Here is a 25,695-nt window from a genome sequence, read left to right on the forward strand (position 1 = left end):
CGTACTTAAAATGTGGGGGATAATGCATCACCTAGACATTAAGAATATGTTTTATATAAACTACGGTGCTCTCCCCCCCCCCCCCCCCCCAAAGTCGTCTCTCATTAGTTTATTCAGTTCTATTGCCCGTGCCGCGCGGGATTAGCCGAGCGGTCTTAGGCGCTGCAGTCATGGACTGTGCGGCTGGTCCCGGCGGAAGTTCGAGTCCTCCCTCGGGCACGGGTGTGTGTGTTTGTCCTTAGGATAATTTATGTTAAGTAGTGTGTAAGCTTAGGGACTGGTGACCTTAGCAGTTAAGTCCCATAAGATTTCACACACATTTGAACATTTTTTTGGTTATCGTTTCCATAGAACATGGGGAAAAATTGTAGGTCTGAGTCCTCTGTATGTCTGTGAAGCATGAACTTTTTTTAAAAAAATTCCACATTTTTAGAGTGGTCGAAAATACTTCAGTGTCTGATGTTTCTGGACCAGGGCCTGCATAATCGGCTACACACACGATACAAAAATGCCCCTCGAAGCCATTGAATTGAACCTTGTACTCTTTTACACAGAGATCGCTATGACGATATTACAGATCGTATTCTGGAAACTTAAATTTCGTTCTTTTGCTTGTTACGTTCTTTGCTTGGAAATTGCAGTTACTTGGTTACGACGGTCACTTCGAGTTTGTAATGACATGACGATTTTTGACATGTAGTTTAAACGTTCGTCGCCAGCGTTTATCTCTGGTAGATGCCGCAGGGTTTTGCGCAACAAATCTCCACCTTAACGCGGACAACTACTTATTCAGCGGCGAATGGACAGCACAGTAGGATAGTGATCCTTGCGTAATGTCTCAGTGCGCCTCGGGAAAAAAAGCTCGCCAGCCTGCGCTGCTGAAGCGACACGAAGCAGTGGCGCAAATCGGTGCGTGATTACGACTGAATTTCCCAACGGTTGCGTACCACACACATGCCTATTGTTACGGCGGCGCGGCCGAAGCCCAATATAGCACGAATACCGCACGCGACTGCCCTAAAATTATATGGGGTTACTGAGTCTTGCCGACTGACAAAAAAGAGATTCTTACCATCTGAAATTAATAGAAAAAGAAAAAAGGAACAAACAGGCGTAGATCTGGGGACATTGAGCCTCAGTCTGTGTCTGCTCTACCCGCTTCGGTTAAGCATGCGATCTGTTCCCGACACGCAAAGCTCTCAGAAACGTTGTCTTTATATTAATTGTATCTACCTAAGTTAGATTATAGTGGCTAATTCTCTTCGCACTCCCGAATCTCTCTCTGCAGAAACATCTGATTCATTTACACGCTTAAATACTTTGGTCTATTACATTCATTCGCAGTAAGCAAAAGTCAGGGGGGTCACTAAAATATTAATTCCTTATTTACTTATTGCTGGCAGTATTGTGGTTCCATACGATGGTGCCAACCGCCAAAATTACATTTTTATGCAGTTTGCCCATTATATACTGGTCTTTGTTCATATGACCCGGCTATTATTTATTACCTACGTTGTACTAATTTAAATCACGAGACGCTTTTTTCCCCCACACTTCTCGTCCACTCTGTATTATACAAAATCATAATGGTTGGTTTTCGCAAATCACGTTTGAAGGTAAAGAAATCGTTGCGTCAACACTGGCTACAACTCGCTCATTATTCAAAGTTCTGAAAGAAGTTTGATGGAATACAACTGCAGCATAATTCCATCTTATTTCTCCCACCCCTCCTCCCTCCATTCCTGTCGACAAAAGGAAAAAGTTGTCATAACTTACGTCCTGTGGTAAAAATTCATAAAACAAATTACATGCAGTCGTTTCCATAATTTCAGAATCTGTATTTTGTTTCGTTCACGTTAAGTTCCGTCGAAAGGTTTCTGAACAGGTCTTTCTATCGTCCGATATACAGGCTCCTGCAACACAAAACAGTTTTCCTCTTGTCATCAGTTAAAAGTGAAGTGACACGTTTATGTTATCGCACATGCTTATAGCGCGGAAGCATGTATGTTATTTCTAAATGGTACCAGTCAAGTGAAGCTCTGTTTCTATTTGTGACTGCTTATTTCCATATTAATTAAGAATGTAGTATTAAATGAAATGTACGCAGAAAATGTGTCTCAGTGTAAATATCAGTGTTTTTGGTCCAGAAATGTTGTTATATACCTTGTCGTTAGTGAGCAATGCATATGTTACGAGAAATTGTTGTTCTAATTTAATCTGACAGTGAAAGTTTCTGAAGATGCTTTTTGAGTAACAAAGTTTTTTGGAGATGTTTTCATTTCATTTGCGACGATTTCGTTGAAAATGATAAAAACTGTCGTCGGACGTGTTCGCTGTTCCATTCCAAACTGTGGAGCTGCAGAGATAACAACTTTCCGCAAACGTCTGAGAATTTTTTCGACAATATGTATGTTCACAACAGTTGCAGTCCAAGTTTGTAATTTATATAATTTTCTAGAAAGTTACTTAAGGCCTCCCAGAAACAAGTGAAGTGCAATGACAGTATTCGTTGAATATTGATTAAGCAGAGCGAAAAGTCAGTTAACGTTATACACATACAAAATTATAAAAGCCAATAGGGAATAGTGTATTATTCGGATTATTTGGATTTTTCAAGATGCAAAATGCAGTATCTTATCCTTGACGTAATGTTTCCAGTTAGGACAAAGGCAACTGATGCTGAATCCAGAGGAAAAGAAAAGATAGAAGCTAAACAGCAGAAATTGGTTCATGTGGCAGTACTATAGTGGTATTCATTACTGCGACAGTACGCAGGGAGACGGGTGCTTTCCCGGACGGCTGAAACGTAAACTTTTTTATCTACCGTGGCACCGAGGCAAATCCGGATCTTTTACAATAAACCATTTACTTTTTTTAAGCAACTTTCAAACGTCTTGAAAACAAGAGTATAACAGAAAATGCCCGTCAACATATGCTGCATATATGACTGACAAGGATGTTAGCTTAGTTACTCTCGTTGTGTAATGGGACTTGGATCAGTGACATGATCGTAAAATTTAAACATTTCCTTCCTCCCATTTTCTGTCATTTTCGAACATCGTGAGACGCTGTATCCTAATTTTTCAAGAAAGATAGGATTTGAAACTTCCTGGCAGATTAAAACTGTGCGCCGGACCGAGACTCGAACTCGGGACCTTTGCCTTTCGTGGGAAAGCTGTGAGGATGGGGCGTGAGTCGTGCTTGGGTAGCTCAGTTGGTAGAGCACTTGCCCGCAAAAGGCAAAGGTCACCCGAGTTCGAGTCTCGGTCCGGCACACAGTTTTAATCTGCCAGGAAGTTTCATATCAGCGCACACTCCGCTGCAGAGTGAAAATCTCATTCTGGAAGATAGGCTTTGTAAATCGTTTAGAAAAAAAAAAAAAAAAATGCTGCTTCTAGAGAATTCAGAAATTATGAAATTCAGTGTAGTGGCAAGTACTCTCTAATAGGGGCTGCGTACTGCGCTTAGGAAGGTACGCCGTGCAGTGATACTTTTGGATCGGGATGGATCGAAGACTGCCATAGATATAGTTGTAGATCTAAGTGTGTTTCAAATAGACTTGCAGAGCGTGGCGAGACTGGTACCAGTTGGCGGATAGCACCTAACTTGTGTAGTGAGTGGGTCAGGAGGCGCTGACGGCTGTTGTCCGCTGGTTGCAAGGTCTGGGCCGCAGTGGCGTAGAGGCGAGAAAGACGCCGACGGCGGGCATGCACTCGCCGCCCAGCCGCGGTAGCCCCGTGCCCGTGGCGGCCGCGAGCGCGCTGCACGACCGGCTGGGGCCCTCCGCGGGCGCCGGCGCCGCCGCCGCGCCGCGCGACTGGTTATTCCAACACCACCACCCGGGCCTCACGACGCACCTCATAGGTTCGTCTCGTCGTCTCGCGCTCGCCGCCAAACCCTGCTTCTCTCTCTCTCTCCATCTATCTCTCTCTCCATCTGTCTCTCTCTCTCTCTCTCTCTCTCTCTCTCTCTCTCCTCTCTTTGTCTCTCTCCGTCTGTCTATAGTCGGTTCTTCTGGCACCCGGGTCTACCCTACCTTCCGTGTCTGTTGCTTTTTGTTCTACCTCAGCACGTGGGTCTATCACTCTTACTGGTCTGCTCCATGGGCGACGCGCACTACCTGTACTATACACCCCACTGTACAGTCACCTGTCCAAATTACAGTCTTTTGTAAATATTTCATCCTTACACGCTGCAACGAGCCAAACCTTGCTCTAGCTACTCTGTTTCCGAAGTGTCCCTTTATCCCGGAGTGACCGGTAGTAGATACAGGGTGTTACAAAAAGGTACGGCCAAACTTTCAGGAAACATTCCTCACACACAAATAAAGGAAAGATGTTATGTGGACATGTGTCCGGAAACGCTTAATTTCCATGTTAGAGCTCATTTTATTACTTCTCTTCAAATCACATTAATCATGGAATGGAAACACACAGCAACAGAACGTACCAGCGTGACTTCAAACACTTTGTTACAGGAAATGTTCAAAATGTCCTCCGTTAGCGAGGATACATGCATCCACCCTCCGTAGCATGGGGTCCGCCTCTACCAATCCATCGGTCATCGAATCTGTTGTTGAGAAGCGTACGAACACTTCGACTGAAATGTGCAGGAGCTCCATCGTGCATTAACCACATGTTGTGTCGTACTTGTAAAGGCACATGTTCTAGCAGCACAGGTAGAGTATCCCGTATGAAATCATGATAACGTGCTCCATTGAGCGTAGGTGGAAGAACATGGGGCCCAACCAAGACATCACCAACAATGCCTGCCCAAACTTTCACAGAAAATCTGTGTTGATGACGTGATTGCACAATTGCGTGCGGATTCTCGTCAGCCCACACATGTTGATTGTGAAAATTTACAATTTGATCACGTTGGAATGAAGCCTCATCCGTAAAGAGAACATTTGCACTGAAATGAGGATTGACACATTGTTGCATGAACCATTCGCAGAAGTGTACCCGTGGAGGCCAATCAGCTGCTGATAGTGCCTGCACACGCTGTACATGGTACGGAAACAACTGGTTCTCCCTTACCACTCTTCACACAGTGACGTGGTCAACGTTACCTTGTACAGCAGCAACTTCTCTGACGCTGACATTAGGGTTGTCGTCAACTGCACGAAGAATGGCCTCGTCCATTGCAGGTGTCCTCGTCGTTCTAGGTCTTCCCCAGTCGCGAGTCATAGGCTGGAATGTTCCGTGCTCCCTAAGACGACGATCAATAGCTTCGAACGTCTTCCTGTCGGGACACCTTCGTTCCGGAAATCTGTCTCGATACAAACGTACCGCGCCACGGCTATTGCCCCGTGGTAATCCATACATCAAATGGGCATCTGCCAACTCCGCATTTGTAAACATTGCACTGACTGCAAAACCACGTTCGTGAAGAACACTAACCTGTTGATGCTACGTACTGATGTGGTTGATGCTAGTACTGTAGAGCAATGAGTCGCATGTCAACACAAGCCCCGAAGTCAACATTACCTTCCTTCAATTGGGCCAACTGGCGGTGAATCGAGGAAGTGCAGTACATACTGACGAAACTAAAATGAGCTCTAACATGGAAATTAATCGTTTCCGGACACATGTCCACATCACATCTTTTCTTTATTTGTGTGTGAGGAATGTTTCCTTAAAGTTTGGCCGTACCTTTTTGTAACACCCTGGGTGTTAGCTGGGCTGACGATTCCATTTTCTGCACAAATTGTGTTCGTCAGGTTCTGCGAGGGACGCTCATAGACGTACTCGTTGCCTAGATTCCATCCACAAAAGAACGGCTGAAACATGCGTTAAAGTGGGTTTACACCTGTGCGACTTCCCCTGCGCTTGCAACCGTTGCACGAACGAGGTAAGGAAGCGCATGCTCCTGTGGAAACTCGCGCATCCCTCTGAACTGTGCTCACGAGTCTCCCCATAGCAGGCGGGGAGACAAGCCCCTCTACTTGCATGTGGGACAAGCTCAGTCCGCCGTGCGCAAGGCGCACAGGTGTGAACGCACCTTTGTACGGCTAATGTACGAATGAACGATCGTCTAGTAGATATCGCAGCTGGTTAGAACACCTAGATTGTCCACTGGCCAAGACGAACGCACAATCTCTAAAACTTCTCCCGCTTGTTGGCTAGTTGACACGCCAGTTACAGTACACCGGTACTATCTAATCCATCGTTCATGTCTGCAGTACCGGCTCCAGACTACCTCTCGCAGCACTTGAGAAGATGTCTTGGTCAAACTTGTGAATATTGTGCATACAAATAGAATAGTAAATTCGCTAAGAAACCAAAAACACATCGTCTAATATTCTAGACCGTCTCTAAAAAATCACTTCTGTGTCAGTGGTGGGTCGTATACCATGAAAGTTGGTCTTCAGCTATTCGAAGAGTGGAAATCATTGCGAAGAAGGACTTTGACGTCACGTCAGCACCAAGTATTGGAATTTTGAATCCTATTCATTCCGAATACGAGTTCAGTGCTGCAGGGGGGGGGGGGGGTGATCAGGTTGTAGTACATTAGGGGAAGGTCCTGGACCATTTCTCCCTAAAGTCCTTACGTGGGAAATAGAACAAATATTTCGACAATTATGACGACTGTGTCTAAAAGCAATGAGTGTCAGTGCCATAAAAAATGTTATTGTATCCATAAAATCACATTAATAATTTTGATATTTTAACTGTAGAAAAATAGAGTTCACCTAATAATAAATGTGCATAGGTCATGTCTATACAGTGTTTCACATACGTTTATAGAACATTGTTGTAACATAGATGCAGTCAGAATGATTCAAATGGCTCTAAGCACTATGGGATTTAACATCTGAGGTCATCAGTCCCCTAGACTTAGCGCTCTTCCTTGCAGACGAAGTGTATGTGTCGTACCGGAAGCCTTATCTGTGCCACTGAGAATATCACAGTTGCGGGTACAAAATACACTACCTCGAGATATCTTCCATTCTTCAGTGGAGAAGGTACTTCCTCGCAGATTAACCCTATATGTCTTACCGGAAGTCTCACGTGTACCTCTGAGGACAGAACAATTGCTAAAACTGTCTCCAGACAGGCGCTCTGGTGCGGTGTTTCAATGATAATCTTATTTATCTCCCACCCCACCCCACCACCATCAACTGATTACGTTTAGTGTGGTGAGAAGAAGTCTCGTAAATTTTTACCTAGTTGACGTAGCCTATTTTGGCCAGTTCGAGAGCAGTTATTTAAAGCAGCAATGAACTCCGTTTGTATTTACTGGCTCATATTTTCAATGTTCTCCCGAAATAGGACTTGTCTGTATAGAGTATAACTACCCTGTAGCTCTCCTAGTTATAAGACCCCATAGACACGGCACGCAAGACGCCGAAGTGGCGTGAACTAAAATGACTTGAATCAGGCGACCGGTCTACCCGACGGGAGGCCCTAGCCACATGACATTTCATTTTACTGCTCCTTGTGATAAAACCGCAGCTTTGGGTTACTTATTGAGGTGGTAGATGTAAACTTCGAATTAGAACAATAATGAAAATTTTTGCTCCTGCGCAATGTAACTTGCTTTCGTTTTAATGTTGGCGCTGAAAGAACTTCCTCTGTTCGAGGGCATTATGTTTTATTTCCCTTCTTAGCAAAGATTAATATCAGTATCATATGAAACGCACTACCAGTTATACTCCTACAACTTATGGGCTCAATTTCTCATGCAAATTTTCTTCGCATTACTGTATTTACGCTTTCGGGGGGGGGGGGGGGGGGCAAGCTTAGTTCAATGAAACCAACACTATAGCTTATGGTCGAGTCTAACAGTACTACTCATCTAACTACATTCTCTGAGCCGTGGTTTAGCATATCTGCTCCCCCCTTTGCTACAGCATTGCTCATAAAAGAAGCAAAACTAAACGAATGGCTTTGTTTAGTGTTACAGTTTCTCATAACACTAATTGTTATTCTCGAAGCGGAGGACAATTACATAGAAAATACAATCAAATTATGATGCTTTTACCACATTTAGTTGTTTGATTTTGCTTCTTTTTTATGCGGTTTCCACTGTAGAGAAAGTAGTCCAACACTTCCCCAGCTGCACTATAATATACGGATATGGTATTACACTGCTGTACAGATCAATTTGGTGTTAAATTTAAACGACGAAAGCATCGTTTTTAAACGACATTTATTTAATATGACAATTTTGTGTAATATTTTTAAAAAGTAGTTATCTAACTGTGACAGTGATGTGTGATCGAACTAGAATTATTGACCTCGACCTGACCTGTAGAGCGATTTTGAACAGGCGAAATCGTTGGTTTTTGGCTGGTTTAAATTTTTCAGGGAAACTATGACAGGAAAATAAAAGGTTCTCTCTTGAAATGGAATAATTTAATGTTGCTCTACTGTAGACATTCGAATTTTCTGGCAAACAACTCTTTTTCACACCTAGACTCATAGGGCTGTATGCTCTTTTGTACCATACCCAGATCACTGCATTCATTTCCAGTGGGTGTTCGAAGCGAATCATAAACAGGATTTTCCGATAGACATACTGCATATGTTAGATCTCTAGTAACTCAGGCAAATCCCTTTCCAATCGGTAATGTTTTTGTAAAAAGAGCCCTGAGTTTAACTTATTGGAGGAGTGGTTTCGAAGGGTTTATTTTCAGGAGTCGGCGCGAAACAAAGGAATTCATAAAATTTGTAATACATGCTCGCTAGAAAGCAATGAATTACACTCACGGTATGTAACTGTCTTACAGGAAAGGACTCCGCTATGCCTCCATTTGGAAGGGGTGAGACAGACAACATGACCGAGGAGAGAATCGCACATATCCTAAATGAGGCTTCACAGATGATGAAAGTGGAGGACAGCCACAGCAGTGACAGCAAATCACCGAACCACGCACAGGTAGGAGCAACATCTGCTGCACTGGCAGACAGTTATTACAATTACTTGCCACACATTTTATTTACCAACGTACGTTTACATATATGAATTGAAGTTAAGCGCTGAAATATATTCTAACTGTACCTGAGTTAGCAGTTTATCATATTTTTAATAATGGAAATTCACTTATCTTATTTGAATATTTCAACTAGATAGTTCTCACTGCGTAGTAAGAACGACTTTTGTTGTCGGCATTATTTGTACGCACACCGATTTTCAGTGATAGTTTCGTAGTTTATCGCAAATCAGTCTTTTGCAGCTGTCTTGTCGGTCATCGTGTACAATTTATTCGGAACTTATAGCCTTGAAAACTGTCGACAGCTGCAGAAGGCTGCAAACAGACGAGCTTATATCTTTACTGTTGTGCACAGTGTCCATCACCACTGGGTGGAAAGGACAACTCACAGAACCGACGGCTCAAGAAATATGAAAATGATGACATTCCACAGGAAAAGGTGGCCCGAATCTACCAGGAGGAGCTGGCCAAGCTGATGGGGCGACGCATGGACGATCACATGCGGGGACCCCGCGAACCTTTCCAAAGGTATTACATTTACATTAAATTATGAAAACTTACCGAGTGATGCAACAGTAACATAAAACGGTCTGTCGTCTCTGTCGTCTCTCTCTCTCTCTCTCTCTCTCTCCTTCTCCCTCCCTCTATCCCTCCCTCTATCCCTCCCTCCACACACACACACACACACACACACACACACACACACACACACACAAAAGCTGTGAAAGTTTCCAGTGCAGAACTGGCGGTATGGACACAGTGCTTTTGATAAAGATTATGAATTTTATTTTCCTGCTATTCATTGGTTCGGTCAATTGATAAACCACCTAACAACAAAAAAGCAGATTTTGGCAAGAATATGCCGTGTCACACTTATTTTCTTTGCCATAGTTTTGCACATGGTAATCGATAAAACAACACCTTCCTCTTATTCCAGCCTTCTATTCCCTGGCTTTGGGCCAATGGACCGTACGCAGGAGGAGATCCGTATGGCATTGGATGCATATCACCGAGAATTAGCCAAGTTGAATTCTGCTTGCCCAAGCACAGCTGGCCTGCTTGCTCTACAGCAGCAAGCCGCCATGAGCCATCAGCAGCAACAACAGCATCAGCAACAACAACAACAGCAGCAGCAGCAGCAGCAACAACAACAACAACAGCAGCAGCAGCAGCAGCAACAGCAGCAGCAGCAGCAACAGCAACAACAACAGCAACAGCAGCAGCAGGTAAGTGGGCCGATGTACAGTTTGAATGGATGCAAGCAAGGTTGGCGACATGTGGAAGTCTCTTGAAACTCGCTACATCTATTGTCACACAAAACTCACGTCCCGATTGTAACAATCTCTAAGTTTACAGCAATTAATTCTTTTCTGACATCAATCTTTATTTCATAACACTTCTTGTTATAATGGAGGCACCGTGGAACATATGATCACGATCTATAAAACTACATATTTAAATTTATGAGGGATTAAGGAGCAAGCTTTCCACATAGATATGAACTCGTGCAATTCTGGAGCAAAAACTATTGGAGATTAATAGCAATATATACAGGGTTATTACAAATGATTGAAGCGATTTCACAGCTCTACAATATCTTTATAATTTGAGATATTTTCACAATGCTTTGCACACACATACAAAAACTCAAAAAGATTTTTTAGGCATTCACAAATGTTCGATGTGTGCCCCTTTAGTGATTCGGCAGACATCAAGCCGATAATCAAGTTCCTCCCACACTCGGCGCAGCATGTCCCCATCAATGAGTTCGAAAGCATCGTTGATGCGAGCTTGCAGTTCTGGCACGTTTCTTGGTAGCGGAGGTTTAAACACTGAATCTTTCACATAACCCCACAGAAAGAAATCGCATGGGGTTAAGTCGGGAGAGCGTGGAGGCCATGACATGAATTGCTGATCATGATCTCCACCACGACCGATCCATCGGTTTTCCAATCTCCTGTTTAAGAAATGCCGAACATCATGATGGAAGTGCGGTGGAGCACCATCCTGTTGAAAGATGAAGTCGGCGCTGTCGGTCTCCAGTTGTGGCATGAGCCAATTTTCCAGCATGTCCAGATACACGTGTCCTGTAACGTTTTTTTCGCAGAAGAAAAAGGGGCCGTAAACTTTAAACCGTGAGATTGCACAAAACGCGTTAATTTTTGGTGAATTGCGAATTTGCTGCACGAATGCGAGAGGGCTCTACCGCCCAGATTCGCACATTGTGTCTGTTCACTTCACCATTAAGAAAAAATGTTACTTCATCACTGAAAACAAGTTTCGCACTGAACGCATCCTCTTCCATGAGCTGTTGCAATCGCGCTGAAAATTCAAAGCGTTTGACTTTGTCATCGGGTGTCAGGGCTTGTAGCAATTGTAAACGGTAAGGCTTCTGCTTTAAACTTAAGACTGTAAGACTTTAGACTGTAAGACTTTAGACTGTAAGATTTTCTAAACCGTCGGCTGTGGTACGTTTAGCTCCCTGATTGCTTTATTCGTCGACTACCGCGGGCTACGCATGAAACTTTCCCGCACGCGTTCAACCGTTTCTTCGCTAACTGCAGGCCGACCCGTTGATTTCCCCTTACAGAGGCATCCAGAAGCTTTAAACTGCGCATACCATCGCCGAATGGATTTTTTTTTTTTGTTTGGTTTGTGGGGCGCTCAACTGCGTGGTTATCAGCGACGCCGAATGGAGTTAGCAGTTGGTGGATCTTTGTTGAACTTCGTCCTGAAGTGTCGTTGCACTGTTATGACTGACTGATGTGGGTGCATTTCAAGCACGACATACACTTTCTCGGCTCCTGTCGCCATTTTTGTCTCACTGCGCTCTCGAGCGCTCTGGCGGCAGAAACCTGAAGTGCGGCTTCAGCCGAACAAAACTTTATGAGTTTTTCTACGTATCTGTAGTGTGTCGTGACCATATGTCAATGAATGGAGCTACAGTGAATTTATGAAATCGCTTCAATCATTTGTAATAGCCCTGTACTTTAGAGTCCATTCTTAAGTAGCTGCTTTTAATTTAACAGTATTTTCTCGTGACACAAATAGGAATAGCGATCAGTGTAACGCATAAACCGTAACTCTCGGTCCACATCCGGCAGTATAAGTTTCGAAAATGGTCCTGGCTGCATTGATCCAGAGTTTGTGCAGTTCTCATATTCAGTTTGACTCCCCGTCCGCCACACCTCCCCTGGCAACACTAGTGAGTTCACAGCTAAACGAAACAAAAACGACAATGCCTCATTTTTTTTTTTCTCCTGTCTTAGATTAACGGTCAGTCGGGTTTTCACTAAACCTCCAACGAGAGAGACAGAGACCATTTACTTATATTTAGAAAATATACAATTCCTAGCAATCCCAACACGTTACCTGCCACAGCACAACATGGCACGTACGCAAAATGGCGAGAGCCAGTAATCTAAACTGATGGAGAACTATGGAGGGTATGGCATCTGACTATGAGTGATTTGACCGAAACTGGTTAGGATTAAATAAAAATTAGGATATAGATAGTTATTTTCTACATGTTTATGCAGTTACGCTATTTTCCAGGACATTCTTATTACAAAAAACAATTTTTGTCCTTGCAGTTACTTTAGCAACATTCTCGCTTCGATTTAGAGTTGATAGGAACTGCGTTTGTAGTTTATAAACACATAGGTAAAACTGAAAGAACGATTATGGAAACTGACCTGGCTTGTGCAGCGGCAATATTCGAAGACCTACCTGCAATTTTTGACGTGCGTATTTCTGTTTCCTTTGCAGTTGAATGGAGTAGTCCAAGACCTGTCAATGCCGAAACCAGCGACAGTTTCAGCTGATCAGAGGGACGAGAAACTTCCCAATGGTGAAGTCCCATCTGCAAACTGCGACCCAGTATCTGCTGCAGCTGCAGCTGTCGCCGTCAAGAAGGAAGTCCTCGAGTCCGTTGCAGATGCTTTGCGACATGCCGGTAGTGCCTTCTCCCTTGTAAGGCCCAAACTTGAACCAGGTGCGTGCCCACCCCCTACGCAAACAACATTTAATCAATTTTTTTTGCCAATTAGTAAAGGAATGTCAGATATAATATATAAATATATAGACGACTATAAATATATACGAGTGTAAATATACAGTACAACTTTCCAAATTCATTTCTGAACAACTCTCACATAGAGATACTAGTGATATCAGTGACCATGTGGACAGAAGTGAAAGTAACTGGACTGGGATGCAATGGTGTTCCAGGCTTAGGTCAACCAGGACAACAGCAAAGTGGAGGGTCTGCAGCAACGACGCCGGGAATCCCCACGAGTGGTAGCAGTCCTCTCAGCAATTCCATCTTGCCGCCAGCGATGACCCCGGCTGACGACTTCGCGTCTTCGGCAGCCGCGAGCCCCCTGCAGCGGATGGCCAACATCACAAATTCTCTCATTTCACAGCCGAGTGCCCCCACACATCACTCTCCCTCACAGAGGCCTCTAAAAGCAGTGCTGCCACCCATCACGCAGCAACAGTTCGACATGTACAACAACCTCAACACAGAGGAAATTGTGAAGAAGGCAAGTTTTATAGTACTTCACCTTGTAGCACCCAAATGTTCTCTCACTTCCAGCATTTCGATGCTGAAACTGCGGTCCAGTACCTTCTCAAGCAATGCACAACTCTCTCGTTGGCTTTGGAGTGGGTTCTGAGATTACCCACTTAACAGTCGTCAGATATTAGTCATTTATTACTTAATGATTAAGCTGGCTGCCTCACGTTAAAGTCCAAATCTCCATCTAGGCACCTCAGTTTATGTTGACTGTGGTTTCTTCAAATCGCTTTAAATGAAAGATGGAGATCTCTTCACGAAAGATGAGATCTATTCTAACTTATACAAGATGGCACACGAAAAACTGGTCCTGAGTACAAGACTGCTCACTGTCACCGACCAACTGTTATCTATCGTTTCAAAGCTGTTGTGACTAGGTTTTGTATTGTCAGTATGTACGTTTGCTGTCTTTCAACAGGATGGGGTGACCTGTCACAGTTCACACAAGTCAATCTCACGAATTCATGAAAGATCCACAGATGAAAATACCATCAGCAAAGGAGTTTGTCGGACATAATCTCTTGTAACTTTTATCTGTGGGACAGTCTAAATGGAAAAGTGTGCACGAATAACCCAGTAACGTCAGAAGACTTGAAGGACAACATTCGCAATGAAATTTTGAGAACTGATAGCTATGCAAAGTGTATATTAACATGTTGGGGTGCGTGCAAAAATGCATTGAAGCAGAAGGAGATTATTTTCAGCACTAATGCAATGTAATAGACACTATCAATTTGGATTAGCTTATTTGTTTATTATCTAATTATTATGTAATTATCTGTTTGTTGTTATATTCGCTCATGGCGGGCAACAATTCTTGTGTAATTGGCGAGCAGTCTGTACTCAGGGCTGGTTTCTCATGCGCCACTCTGTAGGACAGGAGATGCAATATACATATCAAAGTCACTGCACAGGACAGTACTTAGAAAAATAGCAAGTTGTTATATTTTTAGCAAGTATCACGCTATTCGAGTATAACACAGAGGCCATTGCACGATGTGTCAACCTAAACATCCAAGGGTCCGGAGTTTGACAACAATTTGACCCCAGCAAAGTTTCTTCCAGTTGGGAGCCATACTATCTCCAATTGGACCACGTGTAGTAATGTTCTCTGGTGCCTGAAACAAATTATTAATGGATGCTTTTACACTTAAGTTCTTACAGGGTGACAGTTATTGAACTGTATGGGGGGAAAAAAAAGACGTAAGTTACTTCCAAACTACAGCATTCACACACTTTATTTGAATGTAAACGTAACTGCAGATATTCAGATTTAGCTTATGGCGTGTTTGATATATCTGCCATCATTGGCGATGATGTGGCACAGACGAATAGCAAAATGCTGTATGACCCCCTGAAGTGTCAGAACATCGATGCTGTTGATGACCTCCTGAATGGCTGTTTCAGCTCAACAATGGTTTTGGGGTTATTGCTGTCACCTTGACTTTAATATAACCCTACAAAAAGGAGTCTCATGTGTTCAGATCTGGAGAATGCGGCGGTCAATCAAGGCCCATGCCAGTGACCTCTGAGTACCCCAGAGCCAGAATGCGGTCCCCAAAGTGCTCCTCCAGGACATCAAAAACTCTTCTGCCTCAATGGGGTCAAGCCCCATCTCACATGAACCACATCTTGTCAAAACCAGGGTCACTTTGGATAATGGGGATGAAATCATCTTCCAAAACCTTCACGTACCATTTGGTAGTCACTGTGCTATCAAGGAATACTGCAGCGATTATTCTGTGACTGGACATTGCACACTACACAGTCACCCATTGAGGGTGAAGAGACTTCTCGATATGCGGATTCTTGGTCCCCCAAATGCACCAATTTTGCTCATTGACAAACCCAAACCATGCGCATACTAATTCCCATCATGCCCTGTGGCCAACCGTGCAGTTAGAACATCCTAACATAAACTGTTCAGAAGTTACGACGATTTTATTTCACACAGTTCAATAATTGTCACTCTGTAAGAACTCTTAAACACATGATTTAAATGCACCATTTCTTGTTTAGTTTTCTCACTTTGCTTTGGAAAGGACAAAATTGTAGTGCTACCTTTTTGATTGAACCAATTAGTCTACTTGTATATGAGCATAGAAATTCTGTTGACATTGAAAGAAATGGGGCCAACTGGGAACATTGGATGCATTCAAAGAAGGGCAGCACAAACTGTCACAGGTGTGCTTGATTCAGTGGGAGGATGGCACAGAAATGCTGATGAACCTAAATTGGCAGACACTTGAAGATAGATGTCGACTATCTTCCAAATTCTTTCTTATAAAGTTTCAAGAACCATTATCAATTCCAGATTCCAGAAATATTCTTCACATGAATTTTCTTCAGGTTAGTACATATCGCTCCCTTAGACAACAGGAAGATAAGGTTAGTCTAATTACAGCACACACACGTAGGGGTATAAGTTTTCACACTTTCCACACTCCAAATCTGATTGGAACAGGAAGAAACACTAACATGTGGTGGTAGAATGGCAGATATCCTCTTCCATGCACCTTACATTGGTTTGGAGAGTATGTACATAAATAGGAAAATACATATGTCTCACAGTACCAAATCTGTATATTCTTAGTAGCATTAATTGGTAATACACGATGTTTTAGAAAGAGCATGTGGTGTGAACTGTATGAACTTTGTAGGGAGGTGTGAGTATGTTCACAGGTCACTGATCATTTCTGTGTGTAACTCGTTGCAGGTGAAGGAGTCGCTAAGCCAGTACTCAATAAGCCAGCGGCTGTTTGGAGAGTCAGTGCTGGGGCTATCGCAAGGCAGCGTGTCAGACCTCCTAGCACGGCCCAAACCGTGGCATATGCTGACGCAGAAGGGGCGTGAGCCCTTCATTCGAATGAAGATGTTCCTCGAGGACGACAATGCCGTCCACAAGCTGGTTGCCAGCCAGTACAAGATAGCGCCTGAGAAGCTCATGAGGACCGGCAACTACGCTGGAGGCCCACTCAAATCTCGTGAGTACATTACATTGTTGCTGCCTCTTAAGCACAGTCATTAACTGTAAGGCAAAACACACATTTGCAGCAACTTCTGATGATAAACTTCAAAAGGCAAAAAAGGGTAACAGCTCAAAGTCAGCTGGTTGAAAGTAACATGAAAGCACCACACTTCAAAGTTCCATGGAAACAAATGTAATTTATAGCATAATTTTGACCTAGAAGACTCCATATCTTTCATTAAAAAGCATCCTCTGGTGAAATGCTCCCCTATTTGTTGTGAAACCTGTTCTGATCAATCACATGCACATACACTGATCCGCAATAATTTTTGCAAAATTGGAAGTGCCTACTAAGAATTGCACACCCATGCATGAAATACACTTGTGAACTCTTTTAAACTTCCTGCACTGGCAGAATACTTAACTGATGATTAGGATCACTCATTCTTAAAAAGGATTAGGATCACTCATTCTTAAAAACTCTTCCTGAGAGACCCGTGGCTCACCTCCTGCACCCAGGAGGACTGCTGGGCGACCGCACAATTTTGTGAGCTAGAGGCAGCTTTAGGCCTTTCAGCCAACTGACCTTTGCAAAAGATTCCAGACATTTCCATTGCTCATTTCGTGCTCCCACTCACAACACTCCTCTTGCAAGTGGTGCTTCCTGCCATGACTTCCAACAGATGCTGGAAAACACGCCCTTTAATGGAAAAGTTGGCAACACTATAGCAAGCAGAGCAGCCTCTAGCCACAGATTACTTTAGATAGATTACTGTAAAACCAATCCTTCAGCTCCAGGCTGGATAAAGCCCGCTACCACCAGATACCAATAATTGATTTTGGTGTCCCTAACAGTGTTACGGTGAAGCAAAAACTGTAAATCAGATGGGTGTAGGGCAACTCAGCTGTTAGGATAAACTAGATGCTGGTGCAAATGCCAGCGCTCTGACAGTGGTGTTCTTTCCATTTGGTACAGCGTGTGCCTCACTGACAAAGCCGCAGCCGCCGAAACTGTCGAAGCAGCCAGAGCACCACAATGGGCACAGTGGCCACGGTGCCCACCTGGGCCACGAACTGCCTGCCTCACTGCAGCTGCATCACCCACACCATGCTGCTGCTGCTGCAGCAGCTGCCGCTGCTGCTGCTGGGGCTGGTGCACCCGCCTCAGTGCCCCAGCCACCACCACCACCCATGCTTGTGGGGCCAGGTGCATTGGGGCTGGCAGGCTATGGTGCTGCACTCACTGCTGACAAGAAGGACCGCCACGGGCAGCCACCGCCACCACCGCCGCAACAGCATCAGCAGTCCGGCATGGCCATGGCGGCACTGCGCGGGCTCCAGCAGCATGTGGCACCCTCCGTCTACGAGATGGCTGCACTCACGCAGGACCTCGACACACAGACCATCACCACCAAGATCAAGGAGGCACTCCTTGCCAACAACATAGGCCAGAAGGTGAGGATGCATACCCTCCCCTGTCAATTTCTCTTCCCTCCAAGTATCACAGTTCAGTTCATTTCTCTTCTCTTTGCATGATATCACAGCACTTTAGAAACACACAAACACAAAATACGAAGCCAAGGTGAAAATTTTCAGACAGGCACAAAAATAGCATTCATGACTATGAAATTTTGATTTTTTATATTTTTACAATATGCATTATACTGCAAGTCAAGTATCATTTCAATCTGCAGGACAGATTTGTTTATGCCGTTTTTAAAGAAGTCACAGTAAGCAAATTTCACTCCAGTCTGGGATAGTGACTGAAATCAAATATGGTTATAATTCTACTGAAGATAATTCATGTGAAGAGCATCCCAAAATTGCAGTCACATCTGAAAACCGTGACAAAATGCACAATATGGCTTGGAAAATAACTGGTTAGAGGTGCATGTAATGGCCAACACAACAGTCATAGCAGAAGAGAGAGTACTTTTCCTTTGCATGGAAAGCTGACTATAGGGAATCAATCTCTAAGCAATTTCTGGACATTTTGAAAAGAATCCAATTGATTCTTTATGTTGATTTGTTAATGTGGATGAGGTGTGGGTCCACCACTTCAGGGTGGAAATGAAAGCATATTTCAAGCAGTATGTGGCAGCTGCTGCCACCTCGTCCCACAAGTAAAATGTTTTCACAAACCGAAAGTGCATCCTGCCCCATAGAAAAACAGTATCAGTTTGAAGAAAGCCAGAATATCTCACGATTACTGACTAGTAACGAAGTCACCCAGAGTCATTTGTCATTGAGTCTCAAAATCATTTTGTGCTTCCTCACGAAACTAACATGTTAGAACATTTGACTGCTTTCAAACTACATTTGTGGACAGTTAGCTGGGCTACTTCCTGTAACCTTTCAATATGGACTTATTTTCTTTGGTTCTGTCAATATCTTCCTTGTGCTAGATGTAAGCTGGAAAGCAGTATTTTCTTAAACTTCTCACAGGGATTACTTTCACAATATTTTAACTGCAGTTATTCACAGGAAACTTTACATCTTCCTCATAGTACCTCTCATACCACTTTATTTACTGGTTCATTCAATAGAAATGATTAAATCATCATTCAGCAATCAGTCAATCAGAAAAATAACTTTATGTGTACAAGCGGTCTCTATATATCTCATAAATAAATGTTCTCATTTCAACTTAGGCAGTTAATGGTGCCACTACTGCTACTCAGTTTCTTGTGTTAAAATTTGCGTTAGTTCATAGAGCTTTTTAAGTGACATAATATTTCATGTTTATAATACTAAATTTGTCTTGTTTAAATTTATGTGTTTATTAGAGCACTAAAAATGAAATTTGCACCTAAAAACACTTATTTTTATGAACATTTGTCATAGGAAGTGATTTTCTGTTGCTTCCTGTAACATGTGCTGTCAGTTACATACAACTTCAACTCTCAATGATCAAACAAAAATTACATTGTTCAACTTATTTTGTTAACCATATATTTATTCTGTGGGTGCTAGAGGAGCACTGTCTTGCAACTCTGTTACACCAAAGATTCAAGTATACCACATGAAAGTAACGAACTTTTGATTTTTTTGCCAGCTACAATAATATATTGAAATATGGGAGTGCCATGTATTTGACCTTAAGAGTAAAAGTCAAGCAGATTGTTGTGACCCAATTTTCTGGCAACACACTCCTATGTACTGGCAAGTTTTATGACTTGTATTAGACTCCTATATACATTATTCACTTTCACAAAAGATGCAGCAGTAAATTTTAACTGATTGCAACAAAATTAACTGGACTGCAAAGAGAAAAATTTAAAAGTATTTTAAAGAAAATGATACAGAATATCTGTGGGGTAACTCTTTACCAGTTACATTTCGAAAAGAGCCCAGAATACATTATATTCATTATTATTACACCAAATCTCATGAATTCATTAATTCAGTGGCATTCAGTAACTCATAAAAAGCATAATGGTAATAATAGTACATATGCTCAAAAGGCTACTTTTTGGAAAAAAATGGCTGAGAAATATTCTACTTATGAGATTTTTTCTTATTTTTAATTGGGCATCCACCTTCTAACCAAAGCATTGTTTATATGGAGACCGTGCTACATGTCGGTATTGAGGAATCACCATGGTAAACAATGATGGCATGTGTAAAACGCCTTATGAGGCACATTACAGGTCCAGTTCCGTTTTATTGTGAATATAGCCTAACAGCTGTGCAGGTAGACTACTGTCATAACATGTGTCCTTGCTATTCTGCGAAAAGTCTCATTGTGAACCTGATATATGTTATATTGCTGTTCTCTTCTTTTAATGGGTTACTGAATCTCACTAAAAAGGTATAAGTTACATTTAAAAGGGGAACAGTTGCTTTGATAGCTAAGTAAATAAAAAAGTTGCAGGCATTGAAAACACAGCAAAATACTTGCTCCTTTGCATTGTATTGCTGATTGAAAACCATTTTTGATTCTAATGGTTTTGTTTAACAGCATGATGTATTCACATTTTGTGCTATTTGGTCATGCTGACCTCTCAATGTTGAAACTGAAATTACAGTTTGCAAAAGTCCAAAATTAGGAGCAATGCGCGCAGATTTACAGAAAGGCCTGCACTGTTCGAAGTTGTCCAGCCATGTTGCAAGGACAAAACACTTTTGCCTCTGAACTGCAAGAGGTGGCAGTGCCTCTGAGCTCTTAGTTAAAGACGTCATCGTCTTTGGCACAGATTTTCGGAGAGGCGGTGTTGGGGCTGTCTCAAGGCTCAGTGAGCGAGCTGCTCTCCAAGCCAAAGCCTTGGCACATGCTGAGCATCAAGGGTCGCGAGCCCTTCATCCGGATGCAGCTGTGGCTCAGCGACGCTCACAACATCGACCGGCTGCAGGCACTGAAAAACGAGCGCCGCGAGGCCAACAAGCGCCGCCGCAGTGCCGGGCCTCCAGGCTGCACGACTGGAGGTGGCGTCGCGGGTGGCGGAGGCAGTGGCAGTGGCGGTGGCGCGGACAACAGCAGCGACACCTCCTCCAACGACACTTCCGAGTTCTACCACAGCCCAAGCCCTGGGCCCGGACCACCATCAGCCAAGAAGCAGCGTGTCCTCTTCTCAGAGGAACAGAAGGAGGCGCTGAGGTTGGCCTTCGCTCTGGATAGCTATCCGAGCGTAGCCACCATTGAGTTCCTCGGGGCGGAGCTGGCGCTGTCCACCAGGACCATCACCAACTGGTTCCACAACCACCGAATGAGGTTGAAGCAGCAAGTTCCACATGACAGCAGCAGTGGAGGCAGTGGTGGTGGCCAGGGCCGTGAGGGCAGTGTGCCACCGGGTGCGGGAGGTGGTGGCAGTTTCGACCCCGTCCAGTTCCGGCTGTTGCTGAACCAAAGGTTGCTGGAGCTCCAGAAGGAGCGGATGGGGCTAGCACCAGTGCCGCTGCCCTACCCGCCCTACTTTGCCAACAGCAACTTGGCAGCACTTGTGGGAAGGGGCCTGCTGCCATCGCCAGGCTGTGACGTTGGGGGTGGTCCACTGGCCGCCGCAGCTGCAGCTGCTGCTGCCGCTGCAGCTGCCGCCAAGGAGCAGTTCAGTGGGCTCGATCTCAGCATGGGCATTAAGCGTGAGCCTGACTTCGAAGAAGAGGAGGATGCAGAGAGCAACCTTGGCAGTGAAGACTCCAACCTGTCTGGTAGCAGCCTGCGGGACGTCGCTGCATCTTCCGTCACTGGGTCTTCTGCCAAAAAGGACCTCCCTCTTTCATCCTCTGTGGCAGTGTCACAGCCATCAAGGACATCGCGGCGCAAGCCAGCTGCCCCCCAGTGGGTGAACCCTGAGTGGCAGGATGCCACGGGTCATGGGGACGACCACAAGGACAAGGGTGGTGACCAGGAAGTCATTATAAATGGAGTGTGTGTTATGCAGACCGATGATTACGGGATGAAGTTATCCAAAGATGAGGAAACTGTCCGTGTGGAGCCAACACCTGTCCTTGACAGGTATGATGAGGATGATGATGAGGACCAATGCAGTGAGGCCTCATCGATGACAGGGGCAGACCGCGGAGGCAGCGAAGTGGCAACGACGAATAGGCCTCCGTCAGCATCGGCTTCTGACACAGGGATTCCGGCACCTGCTATAGGTCAGGATGGTGATGATGGTGATGAAGAGCCCGAGCGGAGGAGCATCAAGTCAGAGCCACGTTCCCCGACTGTCGCGCCTGATGATGCTGGTCCACTGCCGGAAGCTGCAGTCGTGCGTGAAGAAGAGGCTGTGGGTGAACATTCCGTCACTGATGGGTGGCAGTCTGAAGCAGATTCTGCGGACGTGTTGCGCAGTAGGATTAAGACCGAGGAGCAGGAGGACAGGTGGGAGTACTAGTGCAGTGTCGTGCACCTAACTCTATTTTGTGGTGGGATCTTGGACGCTCTCCGAAATGTGCGCCTCCCCCAGGATGTGCAATCATCGAAATCGGACTCTCGTCTCAATTGTGATCCTCATTATTTTTTATTTGTTATGTAATTTTCGTAGAAGTGGAAGTCTAAAAGAAAAAAAAGAATAAATAACGATGTTATCCATCTACTTAAGCATTATTAGATTTTAAATCTTCGACGATCGACCACGCGTTACTCTAAACTTTAATTTATATCTTAGACTATAAGACTGTTACTGTAATCTTAGTAGGAAACATAACCAAAAAGTAATATATTTAAGGGTCGATTTTCTTATCGACTGCATATGTGATAATGAGCTTGCGGAACTGTCTGACGAATTGCGCAGTGCTCTACTTCCTTTAATGAGCAAACCAAAAAAAGTTTATTTTAGACTCTCAGAATATCATTTCCATGTAATGAAGTGCAAGGAGAGGAGACTCGCTCAAGCGGTCTGGGGGGGTGGGGAGAAGTAAATAAATGAAACTGTCGTTGGTGATGTCAATGTTGTTAAGGACATGATGAGTTTCATAGTTTTCAGAATGTTTCTGCTTTAATTGTTGCTATATCGACATTTTTTCTGTGAAAGTAAATTTAAATAATGACAGAAATATATACTTTGTACATAGCAGTAGACATAGTGAAGTCCTATCAATGATAGACATTGTTTGACTTCTATTTCGCCGGCGTTATTGTGCTTAATAAATTTACTTTTCTGACTCGAAATGTTCCAAATTTTGTTTCCAACTTGTGCCTCAGGTACTGAATGTTTGTTTTGTTTACACATGCAGAATATTATGTAACTGTTTATGCTTTAAATCAATTTTAAAAACTTTAACTTTTTATATATATTATAAATAGTTGCATGTTCATTGTCGTTGCTATATAGGAATGAAACTCAAGTTTTTGGCATTTTCATTATTCCTAGTGATTAAATCATAAAGAAAAATCAGTACCTTTAAACAGTCATTGCTATCCGTAAAGAAAGCATGCAGACCGAGAATGTACTTAGGAAACAATTCAGTCTCATTTCCAGAACTTTTCTTTGAGTCATCAAAACACCTGCAAGTCCTTCTGAGAAAAATTAAATCTAGTCTCAATTTCATCACCATTGCATACATTGGTAACATGTAAATCCCTTGGCGGTCTAAATAACTAGTTATCCTTCAGGCATGAAGCCTGATAGCATAATAGGGACAATTTTGTAGTGTGCTTTGTGATGTTTCGATATTTTAATGAAAGGTTAAAGATCTCATACACCAAATACTTCCTCACAGTTTTCATAATGTTTTTGTTAGGTTTTTACTTTATTTTTATAATGTTAATATATACCCATTTCTGATTTTTTCTCACAAGGATCAATAAATTATTTGCAGACAAGTAGATCTTATTGTCTATTAAGCCAACCTTGATTTTATGTGAAATAGCATACAACAGGAACCATCCTAATACTGCAGTTTTGTTTATTTTACATTTGGTTTTACACTAATTGCTTGACATTGATACAAATATCACCTGCTCCACTTTTAATTTTTCTTGCAGTTTACATAAACACAAAAACATGTGTAATTCTTCATATGTAGCTTACAAATTTGAGTAATGAAAGCCAAAAATCTCCACAGCTACATTACGTTTGTCAGTATTTCATCTTCCGTTAACTAATAATCACCGCACCAATTGGCACACTAATTACAAAATATTGATTTTTCACTACATAAGACAGAGTAAACATCAGGGACTTGAACAAACTCACAAATGTGAAAGAAGTCTTTCTAGACAACATTGACTACATGTGTTCTATGTAACACAAATGTACTTTTGTAAAGCATTAGTTGAGCCATACTATTAGTGTCATAAAAAATTTATAACAACTTTCTTTCTGTTGTTCAGGACCCTGGTATTAAATATCCTGGTACTATGTACTATTCATGTTTATGTAATATTTAAATAAGTTTAAATGATGTGTTATAGAGTTCTAACATTCTATGGGAGAAAAGCCTCCAGTTTTTAAGTATACAAATGTATAAATGTAACAAAACTTATTGCTGCATAATAAACTCCTGTATCTTACCCAGAATGCATTACAACATGAATTTTATAAGTTTATCATGGCAGTGTTGATTTTAATCACTTTATGTCACGGTGTACTGAATTCTGATTCGTAGCATGCACATACTAGGGAAAATCATAAGCATACAGCTCTAAAGTATAAATGAAAGATGTAAATTACTTTGCTAGAACTGTGTGTACAGTTAATCAGTGTCATTGGGTATGAATGTGAATATAATTGTTCCAGTTATTATTATAATTTTTTATTGTCTGGCAAATCTAGCAAATGATGTACCACACTATCTTCCACATGTCTCATATAATGACGTTAATACCTTAGCAGCTATGAAACGCTGTAGATCTGTATTTCTTGGAAAAAAATAACGTAATAATAAAATCAGGGCATTGGTGGTGTTTCTCAGAAGATGAGTTCCACTACATTTAAATATTCTGTTATTGTCTCTCCCAATCCTAGTTCACCATAAGCACAGAACTGGAGAGCAAACAGTGGTTTATTTTTTTGTCAAGGAATGAGAGTTAACAAATCATGAAAATAATTTATTAAAAAGACTGGATTTAGTGTTGTGTGGTGGTAATTTGAAGAGTACTGAAACAGTACATCAAGATATAGTGTATGCCTACACAAACAAGAAAATTATTAGAAATAAATTTCCAGTGACACTATCAAAGTTACCTTTTTAGTGCTAAGGATTTTATGTAGGTTGCACACATACAGTGAAAACACATGTTAAAAAGTGCCCAAAATATAAATATCAGTTTCATTTAATTATCATTATAGCTTGCCATTATATTGTACATATTTATATTCATATCATTGTGTCCTTTTAACATTTCTAATATTAAAAATTTCTCTGTATTTAAATCTGCATTTTGTGTCCAGTATTTCACTGTTAAAACCCTTTTCCCTTTTCATATTAGGCCTCTAATATTGACTCCACGTTTTATTTCAGCCAACATTAAATACAGCAACCAATGTGTCAAGTTGAAGTAATAAAGATGTGACAATTTCAAATAACCATGTTTGTGAGCATGTTTGATCTCTCTCTCTCTCTCTCTCTCTCTCTCTCTCTCTCTCTCTCTCTCTCATACACACACACACACACACACACACACACACACACACACACACACACACACACACACACACACACACAAGCAATTTCTGAATATTATGTAGACACTAACACTGACAGTCGGACTTTTCGAAGGTTCTGAATCCAGGTCTGTGCAATAGATTATTCAGTAATTACATTTAG

The 25,695-nt window shown here is 42.6% G+C and overlaps 1 protein-coding gene across 1 annotated transcript in view; it reads left to right on the plus strand.

Moving 5' to 3' along the window:
- The window catches only part of LOC126419378 (homeobox protein cut), a 67,684-nt gene extending 42,405 nt beyond the window's left edge, over positions 1 to 25,279 (plus strand). Inside the window, exons 7-14 of the mRNA XM_050086565.1 lie at positions 8,735 to 8,883; positions 9,294 to 9,466; positions 9,876 to 10,164; positions 12,707 to 12,932; positions 13,169 to 13,482; positions 16,231 to 16,498; positions 17,459 to 17,937; positions 20,679 to 25,279. Of these exons, the coding sequence (XP_049942522.1) occupies positions 8,735 to 8,883; positions 9,294 to 9,466; positions 9,876 to 10,164; positions 12,707 to 12,932; positions 13,169 to 13,482; positions 16,231 to 16,498; positions 17,459 to 17,937; positions 20,679 to 22,319 (3,539 nt within the window). The 3' untranslated portion in view covers positions 22,320 to 25,279. The remainder of the gene's footprint in view (positions 1 to 8,734; positions 8,884 to 9,293; positions 9,467 to 9,875; positions 10,165 to 12,706; positions 12,933 to 13,168; positions 13,483 to 16,230; positions 16,499 to 17,458; positions 17,938 to 20,678) is intronic.
- The last annotated feature ends 416 nt before the right edge of the window (positions 25,280 to 25,695 follow it).

The sequence above is a fragment of the Schistocerca serialis genome, chromosome 9, assembly GCF_023864345.2.
Source record: "Schistocerca serialis cubense isolate TAMUIC-IGC-003099 chromosome 9, iqSchSeri2.2, whole genome shotgun sequence".
NCBI lineage: Eukaryota > Metazoa > Arthropoda > Insecta > Orthoptera > Acrididae > Schistocerca > Schistocerca serialis.